Source organism: Lissotriton helveticus, chromosome 7, assembly GCF_964261635.1.
Source record: "Lissotriton helveticus chromosome 7, aLisHel1.1, whole genome shotgun sequence".
Taxonomy (NCBI): Eukaryota; Metazoa; Chordata; class Amphibia; order Caudata; family Salamandridae; genus Lissotriton; species Lissotriton helveticus.
The window spans coordinates 1,808,015,780-1,808,041,557 of NC_136068.1; the positions used below are offsets into that span (position 1 = coordinate 1,808,015,780).

Here is a 25,778-nt window from a genome sequence, read left to right on the forward strand (position 1 = left end):
TAATGTGTGTAGGTAATCAGCTGGCTTGGTTGGAATGAAGAGGCTTGCTTACAGCCGGGCTCCACTGAGTGAGGGGGCCCCCCGCAGTGCGGGGGCCTGTGTTACGCCCCTGGGCACCAACAGCTTCTTTGCCTCCATGCCCATGCCTGTAATATGGCACAGGCCATAGGAAAAGGGATTCCCTAATTTGCATGGGGCCACGCCCACATGCAAGTGAGAACGCCCTCTTGAGTATCATTACTGGTATCACAGAAGCGGATGCATAAACGTGTGTGGCCCCTTCTGTAATACCAAAGTGCTCCATAGTGCTCCAGGGGGCTTGCAAAGTGGGTGGAAACGCCTGTTGCGCCCCTAGGGCTCTTCAGTAATACGGCCCCGGGATGCACCAGTGAAGCATGCACCTTTTCAGAGCCTTCTTAGGGGGCACTGAATTTACCCTGCATGTGGACACCTGCTATTGATCGTCCTTTTTTGTGCCAGGCTTGCCACTCCAAGGACCACTAAATGCCAGGTTAGACTACAAGACTGTAACACCATTGTTATAGGATCGTGTATGTAGTATGTATTTAGTTTAAAGAACACAATGGTCAACCTTGTGTCTCGCCTGCTGTCGATGATATTGTGGCTGATTGCGGCAGGGATGATCAAAAGTGTTTTCAGGCAAGTGAATGTGGTTTTGAGTGGATTACAAATAAAACAGGAGTGAGAGGAGGGTTTGTAAGTGCCTATGACTGTAATGGGAAGGACGTTTGGCAAGGTTCTGTGAGTATGGAAGGGAATAGTATGCAATGACACTTCAGAGTCCAAGTTCAACAACAGGCTGTGGAAGAGATGCCTATGTAACAGATAGTAGAAAGGTGTCTTGACAGGTGGTTTTTGGTGGTGCCAGTTGGTCTAAGGAGAAGCACATTAGAGGCAGGCCATCATGAACGCAAAGAGGAGAATTCAAGATGGGTTTTGGTCACCATGTCTTGACAGCACAGTTGAGCATTTTTGTACGATTGTGCTTTGTGCAATATTAGCAATACGTTGGTAGAGCTAGCTGGAGTAACTTACCTTGTCTTGAGTAAGTTAGGATTGCATAAGGTACCCATTGTGTAGGATTGTTATCATGATGGACTATTGCTCCAAGTGGCTTGAAGTACAGTTTGCTAACAAGGGGGTGGTTGAAGACGAATTGAAGAGATTGAGAAAGATTTTAAGAATAAGTGGGTATAGGTTTGTGTCAGAGGAGGTGGGGAATTATCTACGGTTGATTGGCATGAGGCATATAATAATCTTCTTGTAAACATAAGCAATGGTTTAGTTGAGTGCTACGCGTGACAGAAAGGTTATCTATGCGCTAGCTGTCTCAAACTGCTGTTGCTTAATACATTTTATTAAATTGATTGTTGCACGTCCTCATTGAGGCATTTTAAATTGCTTGCCTTACCTGCTTGACTTGTCCCGCTTGCTCCACGGTCCACCACGGGTTCGCCCGCTTGTTGTGGAGGGAGCAGCGGGCTCTTTGCTTTGTGAGGAGGCGGGGGAAGGAGCTCATTCTACGTCGGAAGGGGAAACCTTCAAAAGGAATGCACACAGTTCGCGTAGCAGACACGCGACAGAAAGGTTATGCGCTAGCTGTCTCGAACTGCTGTTGCTTAATACATTTTATTAAATTGATTGTTGCACGTTTTAGGCCTCATTGAGGCATTTTAAATTGCTTGCCTTACCTGCTTGACTTGTCCCGCTTGCTCCCCGGTCCACCACGGGTTCACCCGCTTGTTGTGGAGGGAGCAGCGGGCTCTTTGCTTCGTGGGGAGGCGGGGGGAGGAGCTCAATCTACATCAGAAGGGGAAAACCTTCAAAAGGAATGCACCACAGTTCGCGCAGCGGATGCGTGCAGCGGGCGAGCCGTTGGCGCGCCAAAGGCAAGGCCGTCTGCGCCCATCCGCGCCCATCCGGGGCCAGGGGCCATAACCCCTGTCCCGTAAACTAAAGAAATAAAGGAATATGCATCGAGGGCTTTGCTTGAGCTACGGAAGAATGCGCATGATGAGTGTATTTCCTTCAAACCAGGTAGTTCTCTCTTGCCCTGCCCTCACTGTAGCTTTACCTGTACTTCTCTACTAGAAGGACCACAGTGGTCTGACACAGGCACTATGATAAGCTCTGCACAACTTTTGTTAGCGAGGGAAAAGGATATGGAGGGTTATACTAAAGAATTTTCATTTTATAGCCTTAACTGTAGATCCCTCCCGAAGAATAAGGAGGATATTTAGGACCTACTGCATAATTCACAACCTGACGTGATATTGCTTACGGAAACCTGGCTACATGAAGACTCGGGCCCGACATTGCAGAGGCCCTACCCCCTAATTATACAATAGTGTGAAGGAAAAATTGGGAGTGGCATCGCGATAATTTTTATAAAAGACTTCTCGTGCAAATGGGTAAATCTACCTTGTGAAGGTTGTGAAGCCGTTATTTTTAGGCTCCTTTTAACTCCTCAATTTAAATTCTCTGGTCTTTTGGTGTTCCGTCTGCCTGGACCTGCCGGACCATGGACAGCTAGATTTCCTGAAATTATTGCTCCTTTTGTGCTTGATGCTGCAAATTTCTCTATTATGGGGGACCTTAATTTGCATTTCAATGATCCTTTATGTAAGATTAGCTCTACTTTGGTCACAGACTTTGAAGCCCTGAATATGCCACTCTGCAATTCTGGGCCCACTCATAGAGCCGGACATCTGTTGGATCCCATTTTCTCCACTCTGCCTAATATTTCCTATCAAAAGGCTTTCCCCTTACTGTGGTCTGACCACTTTTTGGTCAGCTTTAAAGTGATGATTGAGTATTCCTTCTCCTTCCGTACCTGATTCTAGGTATAGAAATTGGAAGAAATTAGACATTAACTTTCTCAGTCTCCACCTTGCGAGTAATATTCCAGATATTTCTTCTACAAGAATCTCAGATGCTGATACTATCCTCACCTGGATTTCGTCATCTGTGGATGCCTGTCTCTCAATATCCTGCAAGAAATTAAATAAGCATCGACCCCTTGCTCCTTGGTTTACAGAAAAGTTGAAAGTTGCAAAAACCAAGTGTAAGGCCTTGGAAAGACATTGGCGGAAAGACTACGCTCCAGAGTCGAAGCGGATCTATAAAACCGCTAAGAAAGAATATAATGTTCGGTGTAAAGCCGCTCGTGCGGAACATGTGAGCAATACTATTGGACTTGCTCAAAATAAATCCAAAATACTGTTCAAAGTAGTTAAGGAGCTCTCGGGTGCTTCTACTCTACCGATGCCCCCGGTATTAAATGAAACGCAATGTGAAAATGTGGCAAAGTTCTTTACTGAGAAAGTTGAGAAAATCTATGCTGACTTACGTACAACCACAGGTAAAACCGAACTGCCATTAACTAATATCCTGTTTTCTTCCGACAGTACTATGCCACCTAAGCCTTCCGATTCAGTGTCTAGTATCAGTATTATTAATTGGCAGCCATTAGACTTTTTGTCTTTTACATCTGTTTTAAATAATCTTAAATCTTGCTCCCCTAATTATTCGCTCCTTGTCCCTGTTTTTCAAAAATTGGCACCCACTTCTTTGAAACTTATTATGGATTTACTGAATGCATCATTGAGAGAGGCCACTCTACCACCGGAATTGAAACATGCGATGGTTCTTCCATTGTTGAAAAAAACAAATGCCGACCCATCGGAACCGTCAAATTTCCGCCCAATCTCCCTGGTTCCCCTTTTTTTCTAAAATTTTAGGAAAAACATGTGAATCAACAACTTTCGCAGTATGTGGAAACTCACAAAATTCTACCTAGATCTCAATCTGGCTTTAGGGCTGGGTACTCCACAGAGTTAACACTCCTCGGAGTTACTGAAAAACTTCGGCAGCATGTAGATAAAGGGGAAACGATGGAACTCATTTTGTTGGATTTGAGTGCCGCGTTTGATACGGTATCCCATGCAGTACTCCTAAAGTCACTCCAGTTCATCGGTATAAGTGGCCTTGCTTTAGAATGGATTAAAAACGTTCTCATTGGAAGAACCTTTCAAGCTTTTTCATCAACGGCCAGATCAAAGACCTATACGTCTTTGTATGGGGTACCACAGGGTTCAATGCTTAGCCCATTGCTATTTATTCTTATATCAGTCCTCTAGCTAGGATTGCGGAAGAAGCTGGGTTATCTATCTTCTCTTATGCAGATGATACCCAGCTTCTCTTTTCGCTTTCTTCCAATGAAGCCTCCACTGTGTCACCCTTACAGGTAGAACTACAAAAAATATCTAATTGGATGCACACTAACTGGCTTAAGTTGAATGCTGGAAAGACAGAGGTCTTTATCCTGGGGAAAAATAAAGATCTCTGGGGTCCACTTTATTGGACGCCAGAAATGGGCACACTACATCAACCAGTGCAAGCAGCACGCAATTTAGGCGTAATGCTTGACGATCAGCTGTCTATGCGACAGCAAGTAAGTAAAATGGCTCCGCAAAGTACTCTGGATGCTGCCTGGTCCTACCCTAAAAACTGTAATTCAAGCCCTGATTATGTCTAGGCTGGATTATGGTAACGTCCTATACTTGGGAGCCAACAAAGAAACAGTTCGCAAATTACAAGTGTTCCAAAACTTGGCGGCCAGAGTGCTTTCCCATGTGCCTAAAACATCATCTATTTCAGGTGCTCTCAGCGACCTTCACTGGCTTAGAATTGAGAGCCGGACTAAGTTTAAGGCTCTGTGCTATATGCATAAAATTCAAATAGGAACAGCACCTATGTACCTATGTTCGTTAGCCCGGTCCTATTGTCCAACTCGTGTACTTCGCTCCTTATCACAAGCCAAATTTCACGTCCCACAGTTCAAACTCTCCCGCATGGGCGGACATTCCTTCTCCTATCTAGCGCCCAAACTATGGAACTCGCTACCCTCATTGCTCCGGCATGAAATCAGCCACAAGATTTTTCCTAAAGGCCTAAAAACCTGGTTATTTAATCAATAGACGTGATTCCATCTGTCGTGCATGGTCCTATGGCGCCGGGAAATCTCCGGGTAGCTGTGCGCCTTATAAATTGAATAAATAAAAAAATTAAAATAAAATAATACCATTGGAAAAACGCAGCCTTGAGATGACTGGCTTTCATCAGAGGCCTGAGGTGTTGTGAGCGGAGTGCACCACAACACAGGCCAATATTAGGCTGGTCCCATTTCTACATATGTAAGGTAGAGTGCAGTGTATTGTGTGGAATAAAGAGTTGTGGATAAGCTGAAGCTGAGAGTTGGTAGATTGAAGGTTGTGTGTGATGTAAGAAGCCTGTTGCAGGAAAAGGAGCCAGTGTCGATGGAAGAGAGAAGTCAAGATGGAGGTTGAAGATATTGCAAGGATGAAACAATGGGGTTGAGTACCCAAGGGTAAGAATAGTATTTCAGCACCCAGAATAATGTGGGGTGAAAGATAAGGTGGTTATGATTGCCGATGCAAGGGTGTGGGACAATGTAAGATTGGGGAGCTCACTCTGAATTCGCCGCCACTGCCAAGAGTCATATCCTACCTGATTTCTCCGCCAGGGCACCGCTGGTGCAGGAGCCGCCACCGCCGAGAGTCATATCCTACCTGATTTCTCCGCCAGGGCACCGCTGGTGCAGGAGCCGCCACCGCCGAGAGTCACTGGGGAAATTTTTCTTGTGGACGGACCCTGGAGGGGAGGGAAACTACACCTCCCAGCGTTCCCTGCGGCGCGCCCGCCAGCAGACAGTGCCAGGAGGCGCCTAAAAGGACGCTCGGGCTCCCGCGGCGTGGGAGCTCACTCTGAATTCGCCACCAAGAGTAATTTCCTCCCTGATTTTTCCGCCGGGGCACCGCTGGTGCAGGAGCCGCCACTGCCGAGAGTCATATCCTACCTGATTTCTCCGCCAGGGCACCGCTGGTGCAGGAGCCGCCACCGCCGAGAGTCACTGGGGACATTTTTCTTGTAGACAGATGCCGCATGGGAGGGAAACTACACATCCCAGCATCGTCTGCAGCGCGCACGCCAGCAGACAGCGCCAGGAGGCGCCTAAAAGGACGCTCAGGCTCCCGCGGCGTGGGAGCTCACTCTGAATTCGCCACCAAGAGTAATTTCCTCCCTGATTTTTCCGCCGGGGCACCGCTGGTGCAGGAGCCGCCACTGCCGAGAGTCACTGGGGAAATTTTTCTTGTAGACGGATGCCGCATGGGAGGGAAACTACACATCCCAGCATCCCCTGCGGCGCAAACGCCAGCAGACAGTGCCAGAAGGTGCCTAAAAGGACGCTCGGGCTCCCGCGGCGCAGGACGCGCCCGGGCCAGGGGCGGGCCTGTCTGCGCCTGGCAGCGGCTGGCAGAGGCTGGGCTGGGCCAGCCCTCTAACATTTTCAACCCCGGACTGGGACTAAAAGTAAGCCTGCGATCAATTCTGACATTGGACATAAGGGGGGACTGTTTGTTTGTTTGTATTCTTATTGTGCTCGAAAGCGTACAACAGTCTATAGCTTAGCGGTCTTAGCTTGTTGGGTCCCCCATGTGGATTTATTAAACCACTCTATAGTCAAGCATACTTCTTACGTTATGAGTAAAAATACACGCAAGGGGGGAACTGGGGCAGGGGTAGTGGGGACCCTAGACACCTTCCTCTCATGGGCCGAATCCATGTTAATACACGAGATTGAGCTTACTGAGCGGAGGCTTTTCTTAGATCCACTAAACCCGCTTTTAAACCCTGCTCCTGTGCCGGAGCCCACCGCTATGGTGGCATTGAGGCCCCTAACTCCTCATAGGACTATATCCATCTCACAGCAGGGTCCTTCGCAATTCTCACAGATGGGTAATTCATCCTGCCAAATCCCATTTACTTGTCCACCTACTACTCGCACTAGGCAGCTTAGGGCTTCAAAAGCCCCTACTCGGAGAGATCAACCTATGAAAAGGAAAGCGCATAGTGCACCCAAAACTAGTCATCAGATTTCTAAGCAGTCTAAAAACATAAACCCTGTTCATGGGACGGGTGTGTCTACGGACGCTTCGACTGTTCTAGACAGCAATAAGGGGTAGAGGGCTGTGATAACCATTCTGAACCAGCATCTGGCTATAGCTTTTCCTATGATAAATTTGATTTCATAAAACAGCTGGAGGAAAGGCTACTAGTTCTGATCAATCTGGTCCTGGTGAAACTCGAAGCAATCGACCATAGATTGAGTAAACTAGAACAGCACCTATGTAAAGATCAATACACCCATTTTGGGAACAGTCCTGCTGATGAGCAAGCTGTTAGAGAGTCGAGTACTGTACCTAGAAAATCTTCCACAGGCATAACGCGCCCCCCACAACCATCATTGACAACCCACCCAAACCCCCCAATACATTCCGACCCTAGAGGCAGGATAGGGTCCAAGGGTCCAACAGGGAGATTACAGGGATTGGGAACTGCTATGCCCCCGGGAGCGTTTATTCATCTTCCACCCGAGGCGAGCCCTTACACCATTATCTCAGCAAATGCCCCGAAACTCCCATGTCAGGAAGAGGAGCATTGGACTTCACTTAAAAATAAGGCACACCACTTCTTGAATGGTAAAACAGGGCTTGGGGATCATCTATTCAGGGAGTTCAAAATGATGAGAAGGGTTGCATGGGTTGGCCACTCTCGAAAAGGACTGGATGGAGATTGTGTTGTGCTAAGTTTCAGGTCCCCGAATATGGTTCGGTGTATTTTGGACCAGGCGGGTACGCTCACGACTAGTACTGAGGGCATCAATGTTCTACCATTAGGATATTTCTACCAACCCTGTATGCACCAAAGGGGCAACGAAGGGAGGCAAACTTGGAATTGGCAAGGATTCTCTCTGTAGAGAAGTGTGGCTCACTGGTTAGAGGCGGCAGACCCTGAAGCAGAGGTCTGACCAGGGACCAGGGTTCAATTCCCGACGCGGCAGGGTCTTGAGCCCAAATATCCACGGACTCGATCATTCTCGTTTCGGTGCCTACTCGAGTCACAGGTTCACACTCTGCAGCTCTGGGCATTAGCTTGCTTAATCTCCACTACGGCCCCCCGCGGCGGGATGCCTGGCTTTCACCTTGGGGATGCTTTCACGTTGGGTGTCTCACAGGGAAAAACCAGGACGGGTTCCCAAGTCAAGCGCCGAGATGCCTACGGGTAATCGAGCGCTATATAAGAAAGCTTAATAATAATAATAATAATAGTCCAATTCCATTGACCAATAGGTTTGAGGTGCTCAGTATGTTGGATGTTAATGATTGACTGCCCCCCAGAATAGACCGGATAAGTCTAGGGGTTAGTGCACCCCAAGGACATTGGGAGAATATAGCTACAAGGCCTAATAAGAGTTTTGTGGAGCCCATGACCCAGACAACAGATGCTCCACAAGGTATTAACAATATTAACAAGAGGGTAGACCATTCAGGGGCAGAAAATAGAAAAAATATAGCTCTAAGTCCTCCTCTTGTATCCTCCAAACCAGGGTTAACTGTCTTAAATTCAACTCCGGGTGCCAGTGGGCATCTGTCATGCTGTATTTCCAGTCTTGGCTGCAGCGCATCATCCCTGGTTTCAAGGAACATCAGAGGGCTAAGAAATAAACTAATGTCTTATGATTGGTTTACCTTCATAGATAGTAATCACTTTGTATTATTTCAGGAAACATGGATGATCGAACCAGAGTTTAGACAAGGTTACTTAAACTTTTTTAAGCCTGCCACTCCAAGGTTGCGGGGTAGATCAATGGGGGGCGTTAACAACAAGGGTTAGACAGGATGATAGCTATAAAGTTAAACAGCTGGACTCTAAGAGCAGCAATATTTTAATAATTCAAATTCAAAGCCAAGAGTTCAAGGATCTTTTTATCTTTAACATCTATGCAAGGGGTAATAATAATAATATAATAATAATAATAATAATAATAATAATGATAATAATAATACTAATAATAATAATAATAATAATAATAATAATAATAATAATAATAATAATAATAATCCACATTTGTAAAGCGCACAATCACCCGTAAGGGTCTCTAGGCGCTGGGGGCCGTCGGGAAGATTAAGCAAGCTATTGCCCAGAGTCACATGGTGCTGGGCTAATCTGCTGCCGGAGCCGGGGATCGAACCGTGATCCCCAGATTCCGGAGTCAGTCGCCCTGGCGCCACACCTCTTCCAAGCCGGGGGGTAAAGCCTCGGACACCATTGCTTTGTGAGAATCGCATCTTGATTTTTATAATGGGAAGGGGAACATTCTAGTAGCTGGAGACTTTAACTGCTGATTCGAACCACTAGATAGTAACGACATAGACCTTACTTTGGAGGAAGACGCTCTTGGAACATCCCACAACTGTCCCTACCCCCAATCAAAAAGTGGACAGAGGCTGCACTTCAGCTTAAAGTTTTATGCCTCGAACAAGGGTTAAGGGCAGCGAACGGCAGAACAGAATCTGATAAACAGGGCGCTCCTACTTTTAATAATGGACTGCGTAGGAGCCATATAGACTACATCCTCCTGGTCTTCTATTAAGGACATGGCCGTATTAGAAAGAGTGGAAAGCGTCCATGATCCGCTAGTACTATCGTTTCAGTTGGCCGTATGCGATCCCCTTGAAGATTGTTTAGAAGGGACCGACACCTTCCTCTCCAATGACACAAGGAGAGTAAAATGGTCAAACTGTCTCCTGAAAGAGGACCACTTAGTAGCAATGAGGGAGTTGGCAGTAGAGGCGACAGTAGATCTCCAGAAATGCACCTCACAGGAGGATATGGTGGCTAAAGTTATTCCTATCCATACAAATCTTTTTAATAAACTCAGGGCTTTTTTTACCATAAAGGTATAAAACCTGCAGAAGAGGTCTAAAAATAGGGAGGAAACTTAGTATGGCAAATCGTGTAGAGATGCGTACCAAGCCCTGGCAAAGGCTATAAGATTGAAAAATAGGGACGGTATTAAAAATGCACGGATGGTGTACAAGAAAGCGCAACAGGATGCTAAACGGGCCTGGGATGAAGAGCATTGGAGGGTGATGTACCGGGCTAGTCGAGAAAGGAACATGGGCACATTTTGGGATCTGGTCAAAGGGGGTAAGGGGCTTCCTACGGGACAACCCATTAACCATGTTTCACCTGATCTCTGGGTTTCACACTTCACGACCCAGTTCGCCCTTCCGGCTCCCGATATTGAGTCGGACCCAGCCCATTTGATTATTCCTAAAGATATTATACCGCTACACTTCAGTAAAAACTAGGTTGAAAGAACATTGAACACTATCCCGAAGGGTAGAGCGCCCGGGTTGGATCAAGTACCAGCCGATTTGTTTTTACATGAGAAGGAAGTGTGGGTGCCATATATTCAGTCCCTTGCCAATGCCATTACCAAAGGCTCTCCCATACCTGACAGTTGAAAGGGTGCTAACGTCATTCCGATTTTCAAGAAGGGGGATCGCTCTGACCCAAGAAATTAAAGGCCGATAAGTTTGATAGATTGCATCCAGAAGGTGATAGCTTGGCTCGTTTTGACTAGAATGCAAGGCTGGATTGAGGAAGAAGGTATTTTGTCACCTCTCCAGGCAGGGTTCCGCTCACATACGAGCACTATAGATCAAGTTTTTAGATTTGTTTTAATTTACTGGCGGGTCGTAATACTCAGTGGTGGCATGCTTTTTGCAGCATTTGTCAACCTTAAGTCGCCGTTTGATTTAGTGCCACGCGCCAAAATGTGGAGTGTCTTTGCAGGTCAGGGTATGCCACTTGATGCACTGGCTTTTTTAATCAAACTTCACGATGCAAATTTTTCCCAAGTTCGTTGGGGTCAGCAAGGAAAAGTAACAGACAGGTTTCCCATTTCCAGGCGGGTATGCCAAGGGTGTGTACTAGCACCAACACCCTTCTCGCTGTATATTAACAGGGTGATCCAGTATTTTGAGAATCATCCTACTGATGCCCCCAAGTTGGATGGCAAACTGATCCCCCTGCTAATGTTTGCAGATTCTAAAACCCAGCATGGCCTTCAGAAGGCCATATTGCGTTTCGAGGTATTCTGCAAGGATTATGGTCTTACAATTAATGTGAGTAAGACTAAGTTTATGGTGCTTCACAAGCACAAGCTTGTAAGAGAGAGGGTGGTAATGAATGGTGCTTTATTAGAGCAGACCCAAGTCTTTTCTTACCTTGGTATACCCCAGGCTCGAAACTTGATTAGAAACCCCACACTAACCATCTGGTTACCAAACACGCACAACTAGCAGGTGCCCTAATTAAGGAGCTTCACTTCTCATCCACACAACCTATTGCCCCAGCGCTGAAAATCTATGGCACTAAAATCAGCGCGTCAGTTCTATATGGGGCAGAGCTGTGGGGGTTTAGCGATTTAGCGTCACTAACGAGTGCCCAAAATACGTTTTTGAGGGGTAAAACTGGCCTTCCATCATCAACTCCATTATTGCCCCTCCTTTATGATCTGGGTTGCCAACAATTAGAGGATATAGCTCGCTATAGACCAGTGGCACACTGGAGGAGACTGTGGGTAACTCCAGAGCTCTCCCAGTATGTTCGGGCTTTCCTCGAAGTCAGAGATGCTGAGAGCGCCCGCATAATTCCGTGGATGAGTGAGGCAAGGGCGGTGTACACTGCCATGGGCTTGAGTTCTACTGCTAATTCTTTTCCGCCTAGAAAGGTTTTTAGAGAGTTATATTGGACAATGGTCTCTTTGAGAAGGTTTAGGAACTGTACCAGCTCTTCGCTCTAAAGAGACTTCTTGGAGCTTAAACATGAAGCTGCCTACGAGGGATACTGGGATTTTATCACGCTTCTTGGAGACAGGAAATGGTACCACCAATTTAGGGTGGGAACGCTCCCTGTAAATTCCTTTATTGCCAAATGGCATGCTAATAGTAATCCAAGTTGTCCATTCTGTTCATCTCAGCCGGAAAGTATAACACATATTTTGTTTATTTGCCCAGAGTACAAGTACCCCAGGCATACGTGGTTGAAGCCTATTTGTGTTGCAGATGGGCATTACCACAGGTTCTGAGGCACTAAGGATCTTAAAAACTAATTGCGCAGAACCTGTAGCTATTGCTGTCGCCAAATGTTTACACTGGATGTGGGTAATCCTTGTGCGCAAATTAAGCCTAAACTAAGATCTTGCTTTTCAATAGAGTATTTATATATACTTATTGTAGCTAAAAATCTATTCTGTGATGCCAAATGTATTTTGACCCTGGATTCTTTTTTTTATGCTTTTATAGTAATGTTTTTTATCGAATTTTTAAGCTAAATTATTCTGTAATGGATGGACAAACTTAACGACCAAATCTCCTCATGAACTGCATTGTTATTGTAATGGAATATGGAATGTTCACGTCTTTTTTTAACATGTTTGTCTTATATTATATGTATATCGAAATAAAGACTTTATGAATGAATGAATGAATGTAAGATTGTGGTTGTTCCCGACAGGATGAGGAAAGTGGTATGTGATAAATAGAATGGGAAGTTGTCTAAAGAGCGTAGATGAACAGACGTCTTGTGCTCTGTATGGCCATCCCACCTAAACATTACATCATGATGTAGATTCATGTACATAGTGATTCATTTGCTTTATATATTTCGTTGTGGTATTATGTTGATGTAATGGTGGATCATGTGTCGGGTCTTTGTGGTCAGTGGAGATGTCTTCCCAGGCTTAATGTAGAACCACCATATATACCAGGGACTGATCTTATAGGGACAATTGGTGCCAGGCTGGACACGTCTTATGCCATTACAGTAACCTTTAAGAAGAATGCCTTGCTTCTCCATAGTGCCCAATAGGTTCTTTGCTTCTCTATAGGTGCCTTATAGGTGCTTTGCTTCTCCATGGGTGCTCTATGGGTGCCTTGCTTCCCTATAGGCGCCCTATAGGTGCCTTGCTACTTTATAGGTGCCCTATGGGTGCCTTGCTTCTCTATGGATGCCCTATAGGTGCCTTGCTTCTCTGTAGGTGCCCTATAGGTGCCTTGCTTCTCTATAGGTGCCCTTTAGGTGCCTTGCTTCTCTATAGGTGCCCTGTTAAACCCTTTAAAATTCAGGCATTGTAAACAATGGAGGAGGAGGGAGCTCACCTTACATTAATAAACCAGGCTAATGATTTATTTTCTTGTCTTTCTACCAGGAAATGCACTTATGTGTTATGAGTGCACCAGCCCAACAGGCGACTCCTGCACAGGGGATCTGAAACCCTGCACCGGGCCAGAGACTAGATGCTTGACTGCGTACTCAGAAGTTGTAGGAGGTACATTCAAATCTTTACATCTGTAACACAGTGGCAATGTGCACTCTGGCCTGATGAAGGCCACCATGCACATGGTCACAGTTGAAACTAAGTTGAATACCTCTTCTGTGCAATTAAATATTTCAGTTTGTGTTTATTTATTGCCCCCAGGAGGAGGAAAAGCACAAGTGCTCCTGAGGACGTGTGACCGGTCCAGTTCATGCAAGCAGGCGTACAGCTACAACTCCCCGCAGATGAGCATGCGCATCGCCACGGCCTGCTGCAGCTCCGACGGCTGCGTCCCTGCACACCGCCCTGGTACGGCTCCCACTTTATCAACCCTAGCTTGTAGGTGCCATCCTCAACAGATGCCATGCTTGCAGAAGGGCCTCCTGTCATGAGTACCACCTGGGGAGAGCCCTGGTTGGAGCCCACTGCAGATTTCCTTCTGGGACTTGTAGTTTTGCTTTCTTAGTGTGAGAAAAAAATATTGGTAAAGAATAAGGCCCTGGCTCACGGTGTCACCGTTGGCATGGACCAACTTGGCAGTTGTGCCCACCCACCTGCATTCTGCGAGCTGAGGGAGGAATAGCGCAAGAGAGGAAAGGAGGGCTGTTAAAGGCAGAGACAGGCAGTCAGCGAGAGAAAGAAATGGTGAGACAGACCGAGAGAGAAACAGAGAGAGAGAGAAACGGGGGACGCAGGTGGCGGGTGAGGACAGAAACACCTCGTACATCCAGTGCTTCTTTGTGCAGGTGCTTTCAGGTGCTCAGCACCGGCACTTTACTGTCAGGGCCAGGGCTATAAATTATTTTCAGGAGGCAGTGGTGGTGAATGTATTTTTTTTTTTATGTACAAAGTGAGACAGCTTTACTTTTCCCACGTTGTCTGTGCTGTTCAGCCTCTCACTCTCACCCATTTGTCAATGCATGCACTCCTGACTGGCTGGCGACTGAATTCCAAGGGCCTCATTTATGAAAAGTGACGCATCGCTGCGATAAAACAGCGATGCGTCACTTTTCATTGCGCCCTCCTTGCGACACCAATGATGCGTCATATTTACATTATGACGCATCATTGCGCAAGTAGTTACAGATACGTCAGTATTTCTGACGTATCTGTATGACGCAAAAGTAACGCATTGCTGGAGTGTGTCGCAAAAGTGACGCAACTCCAGCAATGTGTTCTTTCACATGGGGCAAGCCCCATGTGAAAGGGCCTGCGTCAGTCTTACTTCTGCTGTGAGGCAGGCGTAATAAATTGCCCTAGAAGTGGCGCAGTGAAATCTTATAGATTTTCACTGTGTCACTTCTATGACCTTTGCTTGCGCCAGAACGCCCCCCCTGCATATATTATACCTGGCGCAGGTATAATGTAGCGCAGGGGTTTACAAAGTGACGCAGCTACCTAGATGTGTCACTTTGTAAATTTGGTGCAACAAGGCACATTGTTTACGCTGGTGGTGCGTCACAAAAAGTGACGCACTGGCGGCGTAAAAGTGACACACGGCCTCATAAATGAGGCCCCAAGTTTTTAAGCTTCCACTAATAAAACAAAGATCAAACAGGCTCTCCAAGAGCTGTCTTTATTTCTGTGGTTATTCTGCCTTGCCCCCCCCCCCCCTCAGAGCAGGTTAGTGAGCCCCGTGAGGAGCGGTAGAAGGCTGGACTCTTCATGTCCGGTGCCTGTCACGTAGGCCTTCAACAGCTCCCTATTGGGTACTGAAGTTCTGGGGAGTTGCTTAGCAGAAGGCTTATGGCAATAACAATTCTCTAATGGAACAAGTTTTTCCTCCACTGGGTTCTCTACAGCCAAAATGTATTCATTCTTTCACGCAAGATGCAGCTCCCGGCCGAGGTGAGTCATGGAGGTACGTCGCTGCCCCCATTCCTTACAGTGCATCGAAACCGGGGGACAGAGTCACTTACCAGGTAGCTTTAAACTAGTGGGGAAGCCTTTATTTGTGATCTATATCAGTGCAGGGTGCTGGAGACTGGAGCAAGGCTGTTGCTGCTTCTTTGATTTGAAAGAAACAGCATCAGTTTAGGTATTTTCTCTTCACGCTGGATTTTCACCGATGAGCCTGTCTTTGTACATGCAGGGGACAGCAGGTCTGCTGCCTCTGTATTTTCATTGAGTCAGCAATGTCATGCCCTAAGGTCATCCCTAGAAATGCCAGCCCTCCCACTTCACACAGCCCTGAATTCAGTGCTCATTATGAACTTGTGTGGTGAGATAATACGGAATAGTGCTTTTAACTTCATAGAAAATGTAACATTTCAAATCCAGACACCTTGCCACCCTTTTTACTTCACACACATCTTAATAGTTCGAATAGCCACAAATGAAAAAAAAATGCTGGATATTTTACTAATGGCACTTACGGAACTGCAGCTCCCCTCCCTCTTATTGTCTCTTATTCTATGTACCCTGTCAAACATAGACCTCTTTATAGTCTGTTGTCAATTGTATTCTGTGCTGGTTGGGGTTTGATAGCTACACCATTATGTATTGTCTTCATGTTAGGTAGCAAAAGGCACTGTTGTATGGTGGGAACATTATTTTAAGGGCTAAGGCAAATGGGTGCCAAGAGGGTAAGAAATGTTCGGTTTTTGCCCTTTTACAATGCACTTGTAAGAGTAAATCCCTTTCTAGAGATTTGTCCCTTCTCCATCTCTCCTTTTACTCATCCCAAGCCTCATCTTGCTACTATGATCTCCCTAATAACCCTTTCTAGATCCTTCCCTCCAGTATCCCTCCCTCGACCCATCCCAAACCTCATTTTACTATGATCTCCTAAATAACACTTTCTAGATGCTCCCCTCTTCTATCCCTCCATTATCCCATTCAATGAAACTAACAGACTCACATCGCTCAAATTAACATATATTTCCCTAGATTAACCCACCACTAACCATTTTTGGGTTCCGGAGTAGCATGCTACTCACCGAAAAGTGCTTTGACGTATTACAGGACTGAATGATGTGCGTAAATCAGTTACAGATTGTGCATATGCCAAGGAGGTGCATATTATGCCTCTTGCAGAGGCCAATATATTCTTCATGTGATAGATGCCTTCAAAGTTGGCTTGTACCTCTGAGCTCCACAATGTCATATATCATACTGTATTTTAGTAATAGACTGTTCTGGGGCAGTTCAGGGTCAAACCTGGGGAAATACAAAATACAACAGAAGCAGATAGTCATATCAGAATTAGTTTGGAGTCAGGCCTTTAATGATCAGAAAAAGTTCATTATCTTCAGTTCTAAAAGTCATGAAGTCCAGTCTCTTTTGCGGCTTTAGCTTTATTTTATTAAGATATCCATTCCAAGGAGCTCGAAAACCAACAAGTATCAAGTCAACCATCATATTACCAAGGCAGGAATTCAGATCAGGTATTACATGTGGCTTTCAGCTGTGCCAGTTGAAGATGTGGGTGGAGCCAATAGGGTAAGTGGGTGGAGTCAGTGAAGGAAGTGGGTAGAGTCAGGGGAAGTGGGTGTGGCCTCCTAACAAAATTTGAGCACCTGGACTTCATATTTTACAAATTAAGCACTGCGTCCATCCTTCTAATGTAAGATCTTCTTTGCACATAGTGGCGAGAACGCAATGTCCCCGCCCAGGTCGGCCGGTCCTTTATTAGATGAACTCCTGTGACTTTCAGAGCTTCCTCTGTTAGAAAAATATGCGGGTACCAGGAATTTAAAGAGGCATCTTATGCCGATGAGGTTTCTGTGTACTGTCTGAGCTTTTTTGAGTTCTTCCTGCCTGGACCATGTTTTCAGATCATTTAACTTTGTGGGTGTGCAGCGCCTCCTGCTGGGGGCCTACTGCAATGACTTTGTAAGTGATTTGCATGTTACACTCAACCAGATTCAAAGTTTAACATATTTCTCCTAATGTATGTCTCACTGTTTTGTAAACTGAAGGGTTCTCTGAGTCTTTAACGCAAACAGGGATACCTGATATATGCATATCTCCTTAGTGCTACTCACTAAATTACCTTTAAGGGGGAAGTTCTCACACCATTCTTACTGACTACTGAAACACTTACACACACGCACACATTGAGACCGATTTAGTAACTGCATTTTGTAGTAGTAGGTGTACTACACCATTACAAACTTGCGAGTCAAAATTCCCCACCTCTCCTTTCTTGTTTATGCTGAGACACCACAACATGTAAGTAGACCACTTAGTGATAAATGTTGGAGTGACGAGGGAGAGAAACTGTAAAAGGAGCATATTTACTACTAAATGTGAGCTGTTTTGGGAGGAGTCAAGCAATTAATCAGCATTTGTATAGTGCAGCAGTGTGATCCCTAGGGGTATCTCAGCGCTGTGGGTGCGATGTGTCAGTCAAAAAGCCAGGTCTTGAGGTTTTTTCTGAAATCCGCTAGGAAGGGTGCTGTTCGCAGGTGGATGGGCAGGTCGTTCTAGGTCTTGGCGGCGATGTAGGAGAAGGAGGCTGTGACGGATGCAGGGGTTTTGTGCAATGGTGAGGGCGAGTGATGAAGAGCGCAGGTTTCTTGCGGGTAGATGGAAATTCTGTTGATGTTTGATGTAGCCAGGTCCTTGGTCGTGTAAAACTCTGTTGGTGTGCATGAGTCTGGCTGTGGTATTCTGTGTGGACTGGAGTCTTCTGAGGAGCTGGGTGGAGAAGCCCGTGTAGACAGAATTGTGTGGTCGAGGCGGCTGGTGATGAGGGCCTGAATGATGGTCTTTCTGGTGTTGACTGGGATCCATCTGAAAATTGTGCGGAGTGTGTGATGGGTGTGGAAGCAGGAGGAGGCAACTGCTTTGACATGTTGTTTTATTGTCAGTTCGCTTTTGAGGACAGTGCCTAGGTAGCGGGTTTTGTCTTTAAGTATAGGTGTTGGTCCGAATTCTGCTGGCAACCAGCTGTTGACCCATATGGTGGTGTTCCTACTGAAGATCATTACTTCTGTAAGGCTGTTATCGCTTATCCAGTTGGCTACGTTGGTAATGGCATTGCTGAAGTTATTTCTGGTGGTGGAGGGGTCTTCGGTGAGCGAGAGGATGAGTAGGGTGTTGTCCACGTAGGATGTTATGTTGAGGCAGAGCGATCTGACATTGTCAGTGAGGGAGGTCCTATATGTGTTGAACAAGGTGTGGCTGAGGGTTGATCCTTAGGGTATGCTGAAAATGAGGTCCTTGGGTTCAGAGATGAAGGGGAGCAGCTGGATGATCTGTTTCTGTCCTGTGAGGAAGGAGGCAAACCACTTGAGGGTGTTTTGCTGTATGCCTAGGTTGTGGAGTCTGTTGATGAGAATGTGGTGTGATACAGTGTTGAACAGAGAATTCGAGGAGGATCAGGGCCACAGTCTCTCCACAGGTGAGGAAGGCTCTGATGTCGTAGATGGCAGCGATCTGCTTTGGTGCTGTGGATGGTGTGGAATCTTAATTGGGAGGTATCAAGTAGGTGGTTTTATTTCAGATATTCAGTGAACTGTTGGTTGACGGCCTTCTCAAGTACTTTTGCAAGGTGAGAGAATCAGGAGATTGGTTGATACATTTTGAGTTTGCTGGGGTCAGTGAAGGGTTACTTTAGAAAGGGTCTGACCTCTGCGTGTTTCCATCTGTTCAGAAAGGCTGCTGTGGTGATGGAGGTGTTAATGATGCTGGTGAGTTCTGTGCTGATTGGGTTGTTTCCAAGGTAGAAAAGACGGTAGGGGCAGGGGTCGGTGGGTTCCACGGATTGGGAGGATGACATGATGGCCGTGGTGGTCTGAGTGGTAAGTAAAGATAGATCAACCACTGGTACTCAACACCTTCCCATAAAAAATAATGGAGGTAGAGACTTAAAATAAATCTATTGGAAATAATGTTACATTGATTTAAAATATAAAAAAATATCAATAAATAATTTTAAATATTATTTAAAATTAAAGCATATTTACTATTTAATTATACAAACTTTTAACAACCTTTTTTTGATTTTTTAATTAATGTAACAATATATTTTTATTAAAATATAATTAAATTACATTCAATTCTATATATCACGTTTAATAATGAATAATGCTTGAAACATTCTTATTTTACTTTCTTTTCTTTTGGTGGGAATTTTTTTTTATTTCAAATTCAAAAAAATATTTTTTATGTGATCTAGTATATTTAAATCATTTAATTAAAACTATAAATTTAATAATGGTGTTGTATTTTGTTCTACATTAAAAATATATAATATTAATGTACACTAATATTTAACCTAAAAATCTTTTCACACATTTTTTTTAGGTAAATAAACATATTTTAATGTTCTCTGTACTTTACCATAGGGAGACTTCATAGTGGAGACCCCCCTATGGTAAAGTACAGTGACAAAAAAAACTTTTATTAAAATTTACAATACATTAGTAACATAAATGTGTAATAAAGTAGTATAAATATTTTGTCTGCAAACCTGGTCTGCTGATGTAAAGAGAGATTATAACTGCTGACGGTCATAACATACCTTGCTAGCAGCAACAAAGTGTTCCATTTGTCTATTCCCTTTCTTCATTTCTAGAAAATAAGGCACTTTAAGACACATAGGTGAAAGTGTGAAAAGTCAGTTACGTGGCTCTGTTTCAGCATAAGTTGCAAAAGGGAAAGGCACCTGCAGGTAGGCAGGGACATACTGGGCTCACACAGTGCTGTTTCCACCCCTAATCATAAGTGGCAGATTTCAGTGTTTTGGGGCATTTGAGCCTGAAAAATAACTCACATTTTTAACTGTCTTTTTTCAATGAATTTCATTGTTTTATCTGTGAAATACTTCTATTTATACCCAGGCCTCCTTTTCACATATGCAGCAGGGGTTGGGCACAGGGTTAGGCTTGTGGCTAGGCCCTGATCCTAACCCTGCTGTGTCTGCCCAACCAGGATGAGCATAGCATTCAGACTCTTGGGTACACCTCATGGACAGCAGAGTTTTGTGCTGGTGTAAAATCAAGTTAACCTCAAGTGAACTGACAGACACTTTAAAAAAGTTTGAGAGGAATTCCCAAACCTCAAACAGATATGGGAGACTTTACACTGCATAAGCCCAGGGCCAGTAAATCAAAAGCTACTTGCGGGCAGCACTGATTGTGTCACCCAGCAAGTTAGCACTGTAAGCATGTCTCAGGCCTGTCATTGCAGCCTGTGTGTGTGTGTGGTTTTAAACTGCTGTCTCGACCTGGAAAAGTAAACCCTTTGCCAGGCCCAAACATCCCTTTTTAGGATGAGCTTTAGCGGCAGCGTGCAGGCTCTGCTCGCTCTGCGAAATTTCGATAGTAGAGTATGGGAGACAAGTTGCCCCCCACTCTCAGCCCATAATTTTTATTGGCTTCTGTCTTTGTCCTTCGTAAATGCTGGTATGTGATTCCATAATAGGGTTGTTAGTCCCTCCTTAGTACAACCATGTTGTCATTGGTATCCTCCCATGGCTACTGGCCCCTTTACATTGCTGTTACACAGTACGTGTACTATTTTTGGGTCGAGCCAGCGCGCAAGCGCTGCTCTGGGTTTAGTTTCCTGTTTAGTTTTCCCGATCCCTTTGTTCCCGCCCACTCCTGTGCAAATGTTTTTCTTGAAACCGTGATGTGCAAATTGCTGGACATCAACACACAAAGGCGCAATGCACTTTAATCCCCAAGGATAGACAGTGGACAGCCCAGAGGACAGGGCGCATTGCATCTGAAAAGTCAGACATGTATTTCTACATTTTACGTGTCCTAGTAGGGAAATACTCTTACATTTGTTTTTCACTACTGCAAGACCTACCTCTCCCATAGGATAACATTGGAGTTACCTTATTACATTTTATGAATGTCATTTCCAAATTGGAACAAGTAAACAGTTCATGTTTGGTGTCTCTGGAACTGTAATGAGAAATCCTAACTTATGGTAGAGTCAGATTTTAAATTAAAATTTTCAAAATGTCACTTTTTGAAAGTTGGCACTTTCTTGCCTAGTCAGTTGGTGCCAGCATCCTGTCTCTGTGCCACATGACTGCGTGTAGTTGGCAGTTGGACTTTGCTTATTCCTCCCATCCTGCTAGTGATGGGCCATCACTAGCAGGATGGGAGGGAGTAGCTAATCCAAGCTCCACTTATACTTAAATAGGCAGTGTCCTGTCTCCACAAAAAGGACTGCATAACCCTTTAGTTAGTCTGGAGCCAGGGACAGGAAGGCAAGGCATCTGTGCACTTCAAAGACATGCTTCTTGAAGCTTCTCCCAACTTTAAAGGCACAACAAGGTATAACTACTGGACCTAAGACACCACACTTTAGTATAATTCTGGACCTGTGGATACTGTTCCAGGGAGAAGGACGGCTGTGCTGCTAAAAGGACTGCGACTCAGCTAGACTATTGCTCTGAAGGAACTGCTGCCCTGCTATGATGACCTGCTGCCCTCTTGGCTGGTTGAGAAGGACTGGACCTCCATCTCTTGAACCCATAACCTAGAGTGACTCCACGGACATTTTTACCCATTACCAGGAGCTCTGGTCTCCGATCTTGACCCGCGTTTTTGAGGCAGCAACATCTGTTGGATTGATTGACTCATGGTCAACGTCTACGTTACTCCCCATTTTCAAAAAAGGTGATCGCACTGACCCTGCATGCTACAGGACGATATACCTCCTTGATTCCCTTGGCAAAGTGGCATGTCGACTGGTTCTCGAGCGAATACATGACTGGGCCGAGGCCAATAAAATTATGACCGACCTCCAATATGGGTTTCGGGAGGGTCTGGGCACGGTAGAGCAGGCGTTAAACCTTTCCTTTTTCATTGGCAAATATGTGGGGGCTAAGAGTGGTAATCTACACCTTGTATACGTTGACCTCTCCGCAGCTTTTGACTGTGTGTCTCACTCTAAATTATGGTCAATTTTAACTGAACTGGGCGTTGACCAACCCCTGGTCACATTTCTACGTGAACTGTATTCTGGCGCTTCAGCGAGGGTGAGATACGGGATTCATGGCGATCTTACATCGTCATTTTCTATTTCCAGGGGAGTTAGACAGGGCTGTGTACTGGCTCCCTTCCTCTTTAATCTTTATACTAATGACCTAGAGTTGGCTATGTTGGAAGGGAGCCAGGACCTCCCAAAAATAGCCCATCGCCCTATCCCTGCATTATTATATGCAGATGACTCTGTGATAATGGCAAGAACCCCTAACCAGCTACAGAACCTTCTTTACAACTACTTTAACTATATGTCCTCTCTGGACCTAAAGGTCAATATCAAAAAGACTTTTGTCATGCATGTGGGCAAGCGGTTAAAGAAACCCAAACCAATTGTTATTGTAAAGGACAAGCTGGATTGAACTAACACCTATCCCTATCTAGGCATTCTATTCAACAGTATAATGTCTTGGAGGCAGGCTATGTGCAGTAGGAAACTACTGTTTCTACGAGCCACCACTGCCTTGGTAGCCTTTGCAAGAAATCTTGGTAAGACTCCCCCCAAAGAACTCTTTAAAATGTATTATGCCAAATGCCATAGTGTGGCTGTATATGGCGCAGGGGTTTGGGGCTATGCTGTGGCAGATGCTCTTCAGGTTGTAGAAAACACTTTTATCAGGTATGTGCTGGCAGTTCCTAAAAGTGCTCCAACTTACGGTTGCCATATCCACCTGGACTCTGTCGTCTGTGAGTCTTACCTGCGAAGTGTTGCCGCCCCAGTCCTGAACCCTTGGAAGAGGGCCTAAAGTGCTTCCCAGCCTCTGTGGATCCAGCAGAACAGACACATCTCCTTTGTTGCATGGCAGAAACCCCAGCACAAAAGACGCATCATCACTGTTGCGTCAATCGAACCGGTCGCAAAGACCTGCATAAACCCGCGGCCTTCTTCAGAAACTACTGCAGCTCGATGCATCCTAGGCCTAAGCCCTTACATCCCTCATCAACGGCAACCTCAACAATGACACCGGACTTCACATCACAGCCCTCTAGAACCGGCACATCCCCTTGACTGTACGCCATATCTCCAATGCCGGACTTTACATTGCAAGCCCCATCGATGGGACCCTCAGCGAGGACGCAGGCCCTCGCATCACAGCCTTGCCACACTTCCGAACTGACGCATCACTTCCGCTGTACAGTGCATCTTCGAGGAATTAAGGTACTTCGGTTAGTGTGCCTAACTGGGTTCCTGTATCCGTCCTGCGCTTCATCGCAGTCTACCTGAACTTGTGACTTTGTCCCTGTCCCGCACGGACAGATATCCAAAGTTGGTGCTTTGTGCTTTCTGGCACTATTCTCACTAAAACCTTTAAAATTAAATATCTGTAGTTCTACTAATTGGATTTTTGTCATTTCGGTCTTGTTTTATTTATTAAATAAAGTTAGATTTTTCTAACTTGTTGGGATCCTTTCTGTGTGGTGTTCCCATTTTATTACTTTTTTAAGTGTTGCACAAATACTTTACACATTGCCTCCAAGTTAACTATGACTGCTCTCTGCCAAGCCATGCGAGGATTGAGCACAGGTAAATTTAGGGTTCGCTTGTGTCTCACGCTGACAAGGATTGTGGTTGTTGCTTGACCAGGGCCATTACCCTAGTCAACCAACAATCCAATTTCTCATACAGTGCATGGCGGGGGAGCACGTTATAGTTAGCTCTGTTAGCTATAATTGGTGAATTTCTGTGGTTGTTTGAGTTCAAACTGTTAATGTCACTGACATATTCACCCTTTGGTTTTTTCAGTGAATGTCAAATATTTGTACAAAAGAAAATGACCCACTACGCTCAAACACTTCTCTCCGCTGCATGCACACAGAATGCACTGTAATCTAGATAAACCAAACATACCTTTTAGATTACACATGCCGTTTCCACAAAGCAAACAAAATTACCAATGTCCCCTAAGCCTTATTCACAAAAACAAACCGAGATAATGTTTTACTGGTCCAAGTAGGAAAAGAGTCTGCAACTTTGCATGCAGGCACTTACATACTTGTAGTTAAAAATTAAACACTTGAAACTACAAGCCGGGCATTATGCAGTGTTACTGCACACCAAGCTCACATAAAATGACGAAAGCATCCAAGTTTCCAAGGTTCATGTGTAATGTACTGCTCCAATCCAGACTTTTTCCTTTGACTTCTGGGACTTGGAGTCCGTCCTATTTTATAATGAAATAAAAAATACTACATGTCCCAGAATTCAAAGAAATACCCTAGAAGAGTGCAGCAGATCGCTCATCGGCCTAGGAAACGTGGCAGGGCTGAATGACCCTCATGACACTGGTCAATTGGCTAGATCTAAATTGATATTCAAGGAATAATTTTTAGTTCATAAAGCATCAACACTACCGAAAGCTGAAACAAAAATAGTTTTTTGCCTAATGAAATAGCACCCGCTTCGAAGCAGATAGTCTCAGAGCACTTAAATGATAGGATCGGCTCAAAAGCTTTTCCGTCAAATGGCTCTAAATGCATGTCATATCTTCAGCCAGTTTAGTCTTTGTAGCCAAGGATACTTTACATTCAAGCTCAACTACAAGTCCCAGCATGCAAAGTGCTGACGGCTGTAAAGACATTATATTGAACTGATCTTTTGACAATAGTGTTTCGTACATGACTGTGGTCACTCTGCATCAGTGTCAAGGGATTGAATGTACCAATTACAGAAGAGTCAGAGAGTCAAGAAATACCTGTTGCTTTTGAGCATCTCGTTGGCGGCAGGTACTCAATCCATGGATACACTAGCGACTAAGGTAGGACTAAAATATGGCATTTTTTCTCGAGAATATTGGCTACAGTTTTGACCTAGCCTTGAAATGTGACCAGCGTCTATTTAAACGGTTTGAGGCTTTTTATACTTAGAAGAGAACTCAATTCAATAATCTTTATTCGATCTTCCAGAGACAGATCATAAAAGATAAACACAATCAAATAATCAAACTATATAACACACACATACAAATTAAGAACATCCAGAGTTAAAAAAGGGAGTCCATTTGTTAATTCATATTTGATAAAGTGACATTGCATGACAATTGATTCCAAAGGCATCAAATCAGAAATGGCAGCATAGTGAACAAATGAGGAATGCAAGGAACGATATTCACTTTGCAATTTGAAGTCAGCAATACTTAATTAAAACAAATTTAAGAACTTTTTCATCAAAACAACATACTCCTTCTTTTAGCTAAAATGCACTTAAAAAAACTTACAACTGCATAGCATACGTTACAGTCGTTAAATTGCAATAAGAAAAATTGAGCGCCTTTGCACTTTGAGAATTTGTGTCTATGTAGCAAAGGTAGTAAAAACCTCCTAGTAAATGGCAAATAAAATTGGCAGAAAAAAACCAAAACGTAAATTAGTTTGGCTAGATTGCTTATCACAAGAACAGGTGCCAATAGAGGCTGAGGAGTACTGGCCTTAGGGAAAACATATTAATTTCCAGAAAGAGCCTAGCCTGTTTCTTCCCAACAGTGTTCTCTCATACACATTAGTCACATATAATAAATATGGAGCAATTGTTGGCACCGTTTGAAGAATACAATAATCTC

At 44.7% G+C, this 25,778-nt stretch overlaps 1 protein-coding gene across 1 annotated transcript in view; it reads left to right on the top strand.

The window, feature by feature from the left end:
* The window catches only part of LOC144770794 (phospholipase A2 inhibitor gamma subunit B-like), a 338,774-nt gene that overhangs the window by 236,858 nt on the left and 76,138 nt on the right, over positions 1 to 25,778 (top strand). The window contains exons 2-3 of the mRNA XM_078655553.1: positions 13,166 to 13,285; positions 13,436 to 13,582. Coding sequence (XP_078511679.1) covers positions 13,166 to 13,285; positions 13,436 to 13,582 — 267 coding nt within the window. The remainder of the gene's footprint in view (positions 1 to 13,165; positions 13,286 to 13,435; positions 13,583 to 25,778) is intronic.